General features: G+C 36.5%; 1 protein-coding gene and 1 long non-coding RNA gene across 6 annotated transcripts in view; one reads left to right on the top strand and one right to left on the bottom strand.

The window, feature by feature from the left end:
- Positions 1–12,732, top strand: part of LOC126915448 (uncharacterized) — a 160,044-nt gene that overhangs the window by 4,669 nt on the left and 142,643 nt on the right. For 2 of the 4 annotated variants that reach the window (XR_007710198.1, XM_050720127.1), the window contains exon 2: positions 6,487–6,885. Coding sequence is in view for 3 of the 4 variants with exons in the window: in XM_050720127.1 (XP_050576084.1) it covers positions 6,723–6,885 (163 nt within the window). In the remaining variant the exon portion in view is untranslated. Of the gene's footprint in view, positions 1–4,345; positions 4,546–6,469; positions 6,886–12,732 lie in introns of those variants that run through there. The other 2 variants (XM_050720128.1, XM_050720129.1) reach the window with 2 other exon arrangements.
- LOC126915486 (uncharacterized) overlaps positions 1–12,732 on the bottom strand; it is a 149,132-nt gene that overhangs the window by 67,138 nt on the left and 69,262 nt on the right. The window lies entirely within an intron of this gene.

Here is a 12,732-nt window from a genome sequence, read left to right as displayed (position 1 = left end):
ATGGCCATACACATTCAGTACGTAACATTTGTTATACAACATTATATTTGTAATAATTTATTAGAATAAGCGAAAGAGGCATTTCGAGGTACAAAAAGTATTTATATTTCCTTGATGCACAAAATCGTTGATGAAACGCGAAGTGAATATTATCTCGTATTATGTCTATCGCTATTAGATGGTTCTCATCTTATCTAGGCAAAACGCGATTTGTTTTACTTTGAATATTATAACATATACTTATTTCTATAAAAAAGTTTTTAAATCGATGGTTATCTATAAGAGTATTGGTAACATTTGCAGTAGATATTTTCTACCATATTGATAACAGTCATCTATTCCAAAGTACATATTATATCTATCCACCGTTTCTATCAAATGTAATTCCATTTTGTAAAATTACAGTGGGTTTTCGTATCGCCTAGTTTTTAGATTTCCTTTTCTCCGCCACTGTATATACAACAAAGAAAAAGGTAAAGGAAATTTATACGTGTAAAAATTCATATGACGCGCACAGTATGCAAAAATACGTAAAAATAACCGAAGTAAAGTACTCGTTATATTATTTAGAGGGTGAAACAAATCTGTGCTTAGGTTCAATTTCTTCAGCTCGGTTCATAAAAATAGAAATCTGTGTCTACGATCTAGTAACGGCTAGTAATAACTGTTCGTTCGATTTTCATTTTTATTTTCCCCGATAACGAACCATCGGCGCCATACAGAAGAATCCTCTCTGAAGTGAATAGTGCTCGTCACTTCCCTCGTCGTTCTCTCGACGATATTAAAAAAACCAGCCAACGGTTGTAACGCGCGATCCTTGCTTCGGGCGCGATCCTTTGATTTTATCATTGACTCATTGAATGGACGAGCCGCCACGGCGGGAGAACAATAAAACAGCCACGGGAAGGTGCTAAATATTTACAGGAGACACGTGACTGTTTATTGCGGCGAAGTGGCGAACGTAGAACGCTAGAGAATCATATCGTACATTCCGCTAACGTGTCTTTTATCGTCGGTTTTCTTGATTATTTCGCGCGTGTACCAGACACTTCAGGGTTCCAAGGATTTGTCGTCTTCGATCGGTTGTGGTTGATCGTGTGATTTTTATTAAAAATTCACGAGCGAGAATGTCGATTATTATATTTTCCGACGTATCGTAAAATCTTGTAGTTGTATTAAGTAATTCTAAAAGTTTCCGCAGTTTAAAACTGTTCGTGTTAAGAAATATCGTAGTTTCGTTAAAGTTGAAGACTCTTATCGAAAATAATTTCTATAATATTCAATACACGTTTTTGGGAATATAAAGACATTAATTTCACGTCCATAGGAATGCGAGTTTCTTAAGAAGAAAAGCTCAGATAGGTGTTTTTGGTGTTCTCCCGATCACGTAGGAATTATTCCTGTTGAATTGAGAATTAAAAATTATTAATGAATGACAACATAGGAAATAAGATAGCTGGCTGATGCAATTTTTTCAATGTTTATAATCTTTTCGAAGTCTTCCATTCGGTTTTTAAAGTACGTGGAACAAAAAAAAAAAGAAAAAAAAAATCAGCTAGTAGCTATTTGAAATAAAATACGAATTCAGTGTGTCAGTTGCATTATTTCAAATCTCATTGCGAGACGTTTCGATCTATTTTACTCAAGTTTCTTATATCTCTTGTTCTAAACGTTTCTTGTTTCCATTTGTAATATTCGCAATATTTCATTAACACGTAGCCAAAATAAAGATTCATCACCATCACAATACGACAACGTCAAAAGACAGTAAAATCCCAGCCAAAGCTGACGTTCGCTCGCGCGTCATTCTCACCTCGAGAAAATACGCGTCTCGCTGTTTCTCGCTAGAACCGCACTTTTTATCGCTTCCACCGGTGACATCATCGCATACCGAGTCACCTCCCAGAAAAAATCATACCCCAAAAAGTAAATTTCGTACGAGTCGCGACGAGTTTAGAAAAGAAAAAGCGTAACTCCGACTGACATCAGGATGCTCGCCAAATTTGTCCAGCTTCTTTGCAACTCTTTACACCTTCGATCATGTTTATACTACTCGCACACACGCGAAAACCCTGCATCTAAACGATCAAGAGAACAAAGAAAATAGAAACGATAAAGGTTGATGTTTGTCTGACACGAAGTTGCAAATCGGTCGTGTTTGACTTTAAAAAATAAAGCAACAGATTGAAAAGAAAAGAGATGACTAAACGTCTGAATTTTATGGTGACGAGGACAACGCTCTTCCGTCGCTCTTATAGGACCGCCCTCGCGAGGATTTCTTCGCCAAATATGGTGGCTGTGGCTTAGTATCTTAATCCAATGATCACACTGTCATGCGAATTGTGTCGTTCGAAGTCGGCGTCCCTTCCGCAACAGACCTAATAAAGTCGTCGGGTCCAACCTTTAGTTACGAACGCTCGAACCACGAACGCGTCGCGATTAGATGGCCTTGGGAGATGAAGCGTGGACGAGGTCACCCTTGCAAGCTCGAAAGGCGACCGAGATCCCGCGCGGATACGCGTGAACGTACGCTGAATCTGAAATCGCGGGGGCCCCGCGTCGTTACCTTTAGAAAGTGAAGGTGATTCCGTAAAAGGAATTGATCGACTGCGATGCGATAGTGTGTTTTACTACTTGATAATTGGTGATTGATCGTTGATAGTAATTTTATTTTTTCGAGAAGAAGTGATTGTATGAAACAATTTTTTCACTTGACAGTATTTCATCTTTTATTCGTTTGGAAATGCTTCTTCCTTCCTTGTGCAATGGATCTCTTTGTCTCTGATTTATTTCTTGCGTTTGTATTAAGCGGAAAAGACGAATTTACTTGTCATCGGAATTATCACGTATTAGTACCATTAGCGTTAGTTTTCTCGAGAGTATTTTACAATTTCACAGAGAATTCGTTTAACAATTCATTTGTTCTTCTCCAGAATTCTGTATAAATTATAGTAAAGAGATATATTTATAAAGATTGAGATATATTGATTCGCTTCTTATGATTCTGTCTGGAGGGAATTTGTTTATTAGAAACGATCCACTTACTATGTTACGATAAATATGGAGACAAATCAATTCGTTTCTAGAACTTATGTCGACATGTCTGTTCTATTCTTGAATTTTTATATTTCATTATTGTACTGATTATTTTTTATTGGCCGACTAAACCACTATAACGGTTCAAGAAGATTAAGTAGTATTGGAGAGTTGCGGTCAGACATCACTAGTATTTTTGGAAGCGTTTTCATATGTCCTTTGTTCAGCTAGGTAAGGTGTTCCCGTCATTTTATAGGCAAACACTTAACATATAATCGTGGATTCGTGGAATTTTAAATAGCGACCAGTGTGACTTTCGATTCTTCAGAAATTGCTGAAGATATTAGATTTAATTTAAAAAGAGAAAATTCACAGGATTTTCAGAAACGTATTTTTTTCTGCATATAGACATTCCCTTCCTCGTTAAGTAAATTTTAATATAATTTACTTAATATTTCCACATAGGAAATATTAAAATAAAATATAAATCTAATATAAAAAGGTGTTTTCTTATTATCTCATACATTTTCCTTATATTTTCATTCTCTACCGTGCGAATAATTTTTTATATAAACGAATCGTATATTATCTTCATTTTTATAGTATCCTTCATAGTTATTTTAAACTGATATAGAATATTGTACGATCGTTTGAAAATTTCAATATAAAAATTCGTAAAGTTAAAACCATCTTCCAATTTCAATCACACGAGCTATTCACCTAACGAAGCAGATATAACCGTAAAGATAGTTTTTCTAGAAAGCCATAATTGTTCCTAATAATATTTCTGTATACCGTTCTATACACCGAAGTTTCATAAAACTATTTCTTTTCATGCGAAAGAAAATGCAAAATTCCTTTCGCTGGACGTTCAAAGTCGTTTCATTCTTCCTTTTATGATGATACATGAAAGATTGAAGTAGCGTAGTGAAAACTGGATCATCCAACAAAGTACGTACTAAAGGGTACGTTTCGATTACACGATCGATAAGAAAATATAATAACGTCATGCTCGGAGCCCAAGATTATAGCTTTGCATGACGCTTTGCGAAAGATGGGGTAAAATAAGAAAATACATAGTAGCTTATCCCAGGATCACGAACTCATTGTCATTATTGCGCACCGTCATCGTCATCCTCGCAACTGTCAATAGTCCGTTTGCACGTATCTCGAGTGTCTCATCGGATTGCATGACGACAATGGAGACCATTATCGCTCGTCGCGTTCATCGCGATCATCGCCGATGCACCGGCGCATGCGCCAACGCGAGCAACGCGTTCTCGCCGCGCATTCGTCCGAAAAACAATCTCGTCGTAGGTCGTGTCTGTTGCAATTCCAGAAAAATCGATTCAATTGGTGATCAAACAATGGTTTCCATTGGGACAGTGCTATTTTTTAGTTTTCTAATATGTACTTTACTCGTGGACTCGTGAGTTGCAAGTGGATACGCGATTTAGATTTTTAAGGATAAACTAAGAAGGATTGTCGAAGGATAAAAAAGATTACATGGTAAATATGTTTTATCACAAAAAGAAAAGACATGGATTATAATTCCTGGAGTATTATTTGTTAAAAGAAAGTATTCGTTGTCAGACAGTAGTGTTTGTAAAAAGGATTTCATAATTTGTTCGTGGCTTTTGACGGTGATATAGAAATATATCGAATGTTAAAACAAAATTGAGGGTAATTCGTACAATACTTTTAAATAACCATATGTTTTAAAAGAAGAAAATTCTGATGCGAGAAACTTTTGTCGTGAAGTTCAAAACTTTATGATTTCATTGGATATTTTTCTGTAACATACTATAATTACAAATACACTCGTAGAAACTATGTAGAGTACGTTGAATATTTTGTTTTCAAGAAGTGAAATACTTTGAACAGAAATTGTACATGTTGAGATGTTATTAGGTCATCCCATAAGTTCGTGCCTTTTTCGAGCGGTTATATATGTTAAGATTGTTTACATACCTTTCAGTTTCATGAAAAAATGTAATCCCCCTCTCGTTGTACAACTTCTTCCCATTTTTCATCATTCCGTCTCGACAAAAGTTCTCTTGTTTTCCTTTAAAATATGAAATGTATACACAAAGGTCGGCACGAACTTATGGGATGACCTAATATAAAATGTAAATTTATTTCTTGTGAAAGCCCGTTGATGGGCCATTAAATTGATAAAAGGTACAATAACTGTTCTTAACAAACCTTTCTTATAGTTTGCTTGAACCTGGTTCCAAGCAAAAAACACGAAAGATAATCGTTTTCTCTCGAGACAACAGGATACTCCTTTGTCGCCAGTGAGCAAGCAATAACTTTATTACCGCTACTCGACATCGGTCGCCTCTGCGGAACACCAATTCGACAGTTCTTGCGTCGTACATTTAAATACGTGGTATCGGTGTCCCCGCATCGATCTCCGGGCAAAATGTGAAAGGAAGCCCTAACAATGCGAGCGCAGGCTACTTTTACTTATGACCGCAACCGGCACTATCCTCCGGTTTGCCTCTAAATCGCCGATAGAAGCGATTTCTCTAACCGCAATAAGGACGACCGCAAATAGACCAACACATACGCTCGCGGCTTGCACGGCCGCGCACGCGTGCACGTGAGCTCGCGTTCTCGTGTACATAAAAGAACCCGTGTATACACTACCGCTCAAAAGTATCCGTACATTTGCTTACTTCTGGCAAGATTTTCTTCAAAAAAGAAAGAGAAATATTATCAAATTTTTTAAGTATTTTCTGTTTTGATGGATTTTTTGATGTTTCAATTATAAATCAAATTAATAAGAGCCTTTTATTTCGATCGAACGATTTCCAATGTTGGTATGACAAAATATAATATCGCCACATTTTTTAGTAGTTGGTTTGAATTTACAGTCTTGTGATTCCATAAGAAGATAGTAAGCATTGCTTCTAATTATTAATTCATCGTTAATCTGTTCACTACCGATTACCAGAAATCAATCAGTGTCCGGATACTTGTGGGCGGTAGTATACGTACTGGCTTTACAAGCTTCCCGCCAAAGACACAAAAAGACAGAGAAACGTCCTCGAGACTTCGACAAGAAAAAGAAACGAAAGTGTCTTTTTCATGCGCGTGCACATATAGGATGTTTCACATAACGTCGTACCAACGCCTATGTGTTGATACCACATGAAAAATAAATTATGAAAGTAGAATGAAGTTTTCTTTTCCATGATTTAGTTTTCAAAGGAATTTGTTTCTAATTGTTTTAATAGTTTGAGACCAATTCTTTCGAAATTAGGTCCCGGACAACAAAATATTATTCTACGTTTTCCATCTATTTTTCAATATAGACTCGCATTTCAGCAAACTCTATTACGTTATGTGTAACATTCTATATAAGAGACAGAACATAAATCTCAATCGACGAGGTTATCTATCTCGCAGATGTATATTAAGAGCACAGCTTTGCTTGGCTTACAGGTCGGTGATCGGGTCTAAGAGGGAAGGAGAGGGGAGATAGAGAATATAGAAAAGAAAGAAAGGGTGCAAACATTTAGAGGCCGGGGTGTTAAGGCACACTTGGGTGCGGGGGTTGCGAGGTAAGAGAGAAAGAAAGAAAGAAAGAAAAGATACAGAAAGAAAAAGGGAAAAGATAAGAGAGAAACTGATTGGTATCCGGCTCTGCGTGTTACGATTGGGATCGAAAAGCCGGGAAGATGCTGGAGGTTCAGCGCTCGGACTTTTTAAGAGATGGAGGAACCTGCGACCCTCCTACCACCGATTTTCTACAACCCGATTCGACCGGGGCTTCCGTCTCCGGATGGAAGCCCACTGAGAAAAGCGTCTCCTTCAATCGAGACGTCCACGTCAAAAGGATCGGTGAGTCCAGGCAATCACACCATATGGAAAGGAATAGCCAGCGAGACGGTAGTGCAGACGCGAGACGAGTTGGTTTAACGTTGCTTGACTTTCGTCGTACATTTTATCCGTCGTTGACAACTAATCTATGAGACGAAGATAAATTTTATGTTCATGTTTGGATAGTTTTTACTTGTTTTTTTCATTTCTCTTATTTTTCTTATCATAGAAACATATATGGTAAAAAGAAGTACAGTTTGTTAACGTTTAAAAAAGAATATTAGATATTCATATACAATATTGGAAACAAAAATATACATGGCAAAAAGAGAAGTGTGATTTGTATTACTACTTTAAGAGGATATTAAAATATAAGTATTTTCAAGATCGTTGAAGTACGTTAAGATTAGAATTTTTAGTAACTTGGCATTTAGCTTTCTAATAATGCATTTGCGAAATTTTAAATTCTCATTGTACGTACTTGCCATCTATTGAATTTTACTGGAATTTATCATTTTCTAAAAATAGTTAACCACAAGTTAGAAAAGGTCAAGGCAGAAACTGAGTATAACACTTAATTCGCACAGATGACCTCGAGAAGGAGAAAATGCGAGATTACGAGAACGATTGCAACGAGGACACGTGATGTTGCGTTTCAGACAAAATACAACCAGGTCCTAGAGCGATCTCAGATTATGAAAATTGTTTCTGTCGAGCCGCTAGTTTGCACAGATGATCTCGAGTCCGTCAGGTATTTCTAAGAAACACACGCCTTCGCTAAAATCGTCAGTGTCCTGGAAGGATGTTAGGAATGCAAAACCCGTGTCTGATCAGATTAACTTTGTTCCATCGCAAAATACTTTCGTTTTATCAGATCGAGCGTATGGCATGCTACAGTTCAGACATTTTTGTTTCTAAAATATTCGACCTGGTTTAACATTGGAAGACTTTATTAAAAATTCCAAGAATAATAAGAATAATAAAAACAATAAAGATAATATTAACTATACTAAATGACATTACAGTTTACTATATTTAAGTACACAAATTTATTAGAAAATATAGCGAATTAATTTCGCCAGATAAAATTATCGATCGATTTTACATTAAACGATATTAGATACTATTTTGCCATGGTGAGTTAGACAGATTACATATTAAAGATAGCAAAAACGATGAGCACGTTAAGCCAAGATTATACGAGCTGTTATTACCTTGCCGTATTTAATTATACAAATTTCTGAAAAATTTCCAGATATATGAAATTATGAAATAAAAGATTATATACTTCGCGATAATTAATATTATTGGCTTGGTACACCAAGATTATAATTAATATGACTAATAAGTGGAAGTAAGAGGACGAAACCACCTGTCACGACGCGAAAGCGGAAAGTCAAGCAGCGCGGCACCGGCTCAAAACGTGTTCCGCCTAACTTATACCTAACTGTTCCAAGCTCGAGCTCTCTCGATATCGATGTATAACACATTTAATCAAGAGCCTGGCCGCTGACTAACGGCACGAATAATCGTTACGCTCTGCGATCGATCGCCGATCGATCCTCCTTGTGTGTGTAATCATTAATAATGTATCAGTAATGCCATTAATCGTGGTCTCTTAATAAATCCGCTGATCTCGTAACAATAACTATTTTTTCTTTATTATTTTTTTTTTTCACAAATGTTTAAAGAGTACATCTCGAGACGATTGCAATTTTGTACCCTTAAAACATACTCTATACGTAAAATTCTGTTAACAATCGATAAATATTGATTATACCAAAGACAAGTTTATTTAACTGGATCTATAATTATTTATTTGTCTCGTGCTCTTTATCTTTTTTACTTTATTTTTTCATATAATATGTGGGCTCGTAATATGGTATTGGTGTGTGCGCGCTGGACTCAACCATTCCTCTGTTGCCATCAGCTTAATAATTAATTACATTAATGATCTCTCTGCCCCTTTTTCTCATTCCCCGCTCGAGCGTGTCGCGTGGATCGGCGCGCGTGTGCACTCGTGACCGATTCTCGCGCGTTCGGCCAGCAAGCTGTGCGTTGTAATACAGGGTGTGTATGTATATGTGCGTATGTGTTTATGTGTGCGTATATGCCGCCGTAATTGCGGCGGTCTGCTTGCCGTATCATCATCTAACGCACGTGTTAAGCATGTCGGACTAACGAGGGAACACAGGTAACCCGGATAATTCAGCCACCTTTGAAACTTCGTTCATTCGCAGACCGGAATAATTTATGTGAAATCTACGATAGTATTATATTTATTGATCGAATAAATAAATTTTGTTTCTCTTCATCGATTGGAAATTTCACAGAACTTTTATATTCGATTGTTTAAAATTTCGAGAAAATCAATTCCAATTCTTCGCGATTGTACTTTACGCTGGATTTAATATTTTATTCGATATTTTTTATCTTGTACTAAAAAATTTAATTCATAAATTATGAATAGCTTTCGGGTATAGATCATTTGGAATAAACTGTCGATTCTGATTCAAACCATAAACTGTTAATACAAAAAAAAAAAAAAAAATGTGAAAATAATCGAAAGTTTGTTTGCAAGGTGACAATGTTTCAGAATTTGTTTTACTGTGTTCCTTTGTGCGCTACGATTTGAGAACAGCTAGGCGAAGATTAACGCGATGTTAAATTGGTTTTTACAATTTCAGCAGAGGCCGCTGCTGCAATGCGAGGCTTGTAAATTATGAACGACCGTCGCGTGGGAATGTGAAAACTTCGAAGAAATTTGCAGATTACAGAGAGAAACAACGGCAATTTATATTCCGCTTTTATTAAAATCCTCTGTTTTTCAAGCATATTTCTTAATTTGCAACTTTCTTTCATAATAACAACGCATCCGCTATAGACAAAAATGTTCTCAACGAATAATTATCATTTTTCTCTAGCCTATTAGGATATGTAGTACGGATATACATAAATACATATCTACATAAGTATGTTAGATCCTATTTTGAAAATTACGTCTATTTGTTTCCTTCTGCAAATTTGAATGTATCATGTTATATTATCAATGCGTTTATTAAAAAAAAAAAAAAAAAAAACAGATCTTAATTTCGCATTTCCATAAGATATATTCGAGTATCGATACATCTTAAAAAATATGGATTTCCCCCAAAAATGTTAAATAGGAAAATTTTGAAATCTTGCATTTCCAAGAATTCCAAATGTCAGAAAAATTTCACATTCTACACGCTTTCTATGAGTGTTTAAATACCTCCATAAGCAACTACAATGTTAAACGAAGTTCCTTCTGCATATCGTTTTCGAATCATTCGGTAGAGAAAAAAGTCAATACTCTCTTATGGCAAACGGTATCAGGTTAGCCAAAGTGCGCACAACTCTGTCATTTCTTCCTTCGATTCAAATCACATACGTATCGTGTATTCTACTTGTAATTTACAAAGCAACCTTCGATCAATCGCTTAGAAGAGAGATCGATCGGTAACCTGGCCTCGGTTAGTCCAGCCTAAGTACAGGAGCATCACCGATGAAGGAAGTTTGCGACTCTGGAAGTCAGTGATACACTGATACAATAATATCCTGCGAATACCGGCGTTGGAAAATTAATGGCCACTAAACAGAGCTAACTACCTTAAGGTCCGGCCGGCGTTCGTATTATTTTATAGTTGGCATCCGCTGGGTTTACGACCGTCAGCGCCGGTGTGCTGGTCGTCGATTGTAGTTGCTCCGTTGCTGGAGGCGGAGGTAGTTATAGAACAGCCAGAGACAAGAGAATAAGCCGTTGATCGTGGTGCAAATAACCAACGTGTTCCTACAGTTAGGCTTCTTCGATCGAATTGGCTAATAACGTGGCAAGAACGGTTTCCAATCTTGTTCCAAATGAAATACGTGTAAGGTGGCTACATGTAATTAGGTAATTTTAAAGTATAATTAGGTAAATTTAAGAAGAAAGATTCTGAATAATTACAGGTCATAGAATCGTCTTAGACGAAACCAAAATCATAGACAATACAGAGAATTTTTGGGAGTAAAAGAGCATTAAAACAATACGAATAGGGATTCTGATTATCAAATCGACGCTAAGTGGGACACACCAGTATTATTTTAAAGCAAATTCTAATTTGTTCTTACAAAATTATAACGATTCAAAATATCCAAATTCGTTCGTCTTAAAATCGTAATTTTCAAGTTATGCGTGTCAGTGCTGCAATACGCGAACGATATGATATTATGAGGAAGATTGAGGGGCTTTAGTTCTGCTGAAAGCTCGCGACAGATGAATAATCGAGAAGACAAATAAATATCAAATCATTCGTAACGAAAACTTCGTACTTCCGTATGAATAATTTCAATCTAGAAAATCTGTGTAAGGACTTTTGTTATCGATCAATGCGAGACAGGCTATTCTTCTCATCATTGTTGGGATCGTCAAGGTCGGGTGTCAACATCGCAAACAAGTGGTCAACGAACCTATCTCCCATTCACTTTTTACTCGTGACTCTCCGTGATTTTGTTCGTGATGTTTGTTTCCTCGACTTACAACGAATATCTAACGAAGCAAAGGAAATAAAAAACGGGGTGGACAGACTTCTTTCTTCTATTGAAAATTGTTGTTGACACTGAGATAATCGTGACAATCGAGATAATCAGGATGGATTTGATATAATTAAATTTGATAATACGTCATGACGTGTCTGACTCTTAACGACACTTCTGGTTAAATGGCGTTGGCAAGTTTAAATTGCTCGCCGCTACGCAGGTTAAATTGCTCCTTTGAACGTTACGAGCCGAGACTAACTTAGGCAAATTGGATATCGTGCCCTGTTCGCACCGACATAGCGATCGCTTCGCGTCTCTCGAGGCTTAACGACCTCGTTTCTTCGTTGTTTGTCGCTTATCGTTATGGATTTCAGTGTTAATTCCTGCGCTCATTGTATCATAGCATACGAGGAATTTAATCTTCTTTGACTCTTACATGTTTTCTTGTTTCTCAAGAGCGTGGGGATATTCTTCCTTTTTTGTACCGTTGATTTATATTTTCTGCGGGGTAAATTCAAAATCAAAAGAATATTTACCAACAAACTTTACTCTTTGTAACGTCGTGTGACATAGAAACGATATACCTGTGTGGGAAAGAATGAAATTTCGGATTACTGTTTTAGTTGTAGGTGCCTATATGAGTGTTTTAGAGGGACTTTTGTACATTATATTTCATTGCTCCGGTCAAATATTTCAACATTATAGTGGTTTGTTTAATTATTATACAGACAGTAAGTAGTCTATTGATTGGAAAAATTCTGTAGAAAATTCTAATCAATTACGAGTACACAACATTCCGATTATAGAGAGTTTGAAGCTTTTCCTCCTATATTTTAATCGTATCTACGATACAGCATCTTTCTTAAGGTATTTTATATTACTGAAATTATTTAAATATTAAATCTTACCAGTTTCCCGCTTCTGTTTGGTTTGATAAAAATTACAGATTCACTGCAACGTTTATAGATTATTCGTACGTTGAATTTAAAATTATTTTCTGATATTAATGTGTAGAAAAAGAGATGAAAATTGTAAATTCATGGGACGACAGCTTTCTTCTTAGAATACTGCATTTATCGCGAATAGCTACATTGCGGCGTGAGAGAAAATTGTTATGCAGAGACATGCATCGGTTCGTCTGTCCTCCATGTCCGACTTCTTCCTCTTTGTGAATGAACAAAACGCAGAGAATTCCAACTCTCGGTGCTGAGCGGCGAAAGTTACGAGGAGGACGATGTTGGACTTTATCAGATTGGAATCTAAATGCCACGAATCTAATTGTGAGTCGACCCATGGAGGACGATTTCGAAGTTCGCCGCATTAACCAGA

Source organism: Bombus affinis, chromosome 4 (assembly GCF_024516045.1).
Source record: "Bombus affinis isolate iyBomAffi1 chromosome 4, iyBomAffi1.2, whole genome shotgun sequence".
Lineage (NCBI taxonomy): Eukaryota > Metazoa > Arthropoda > Insecta > Hymenoptera > Apidae > Bombus > Bombus affinis.
This window is presented reverse-complemented; position numbering and strand designations above follow the sequence as displayed.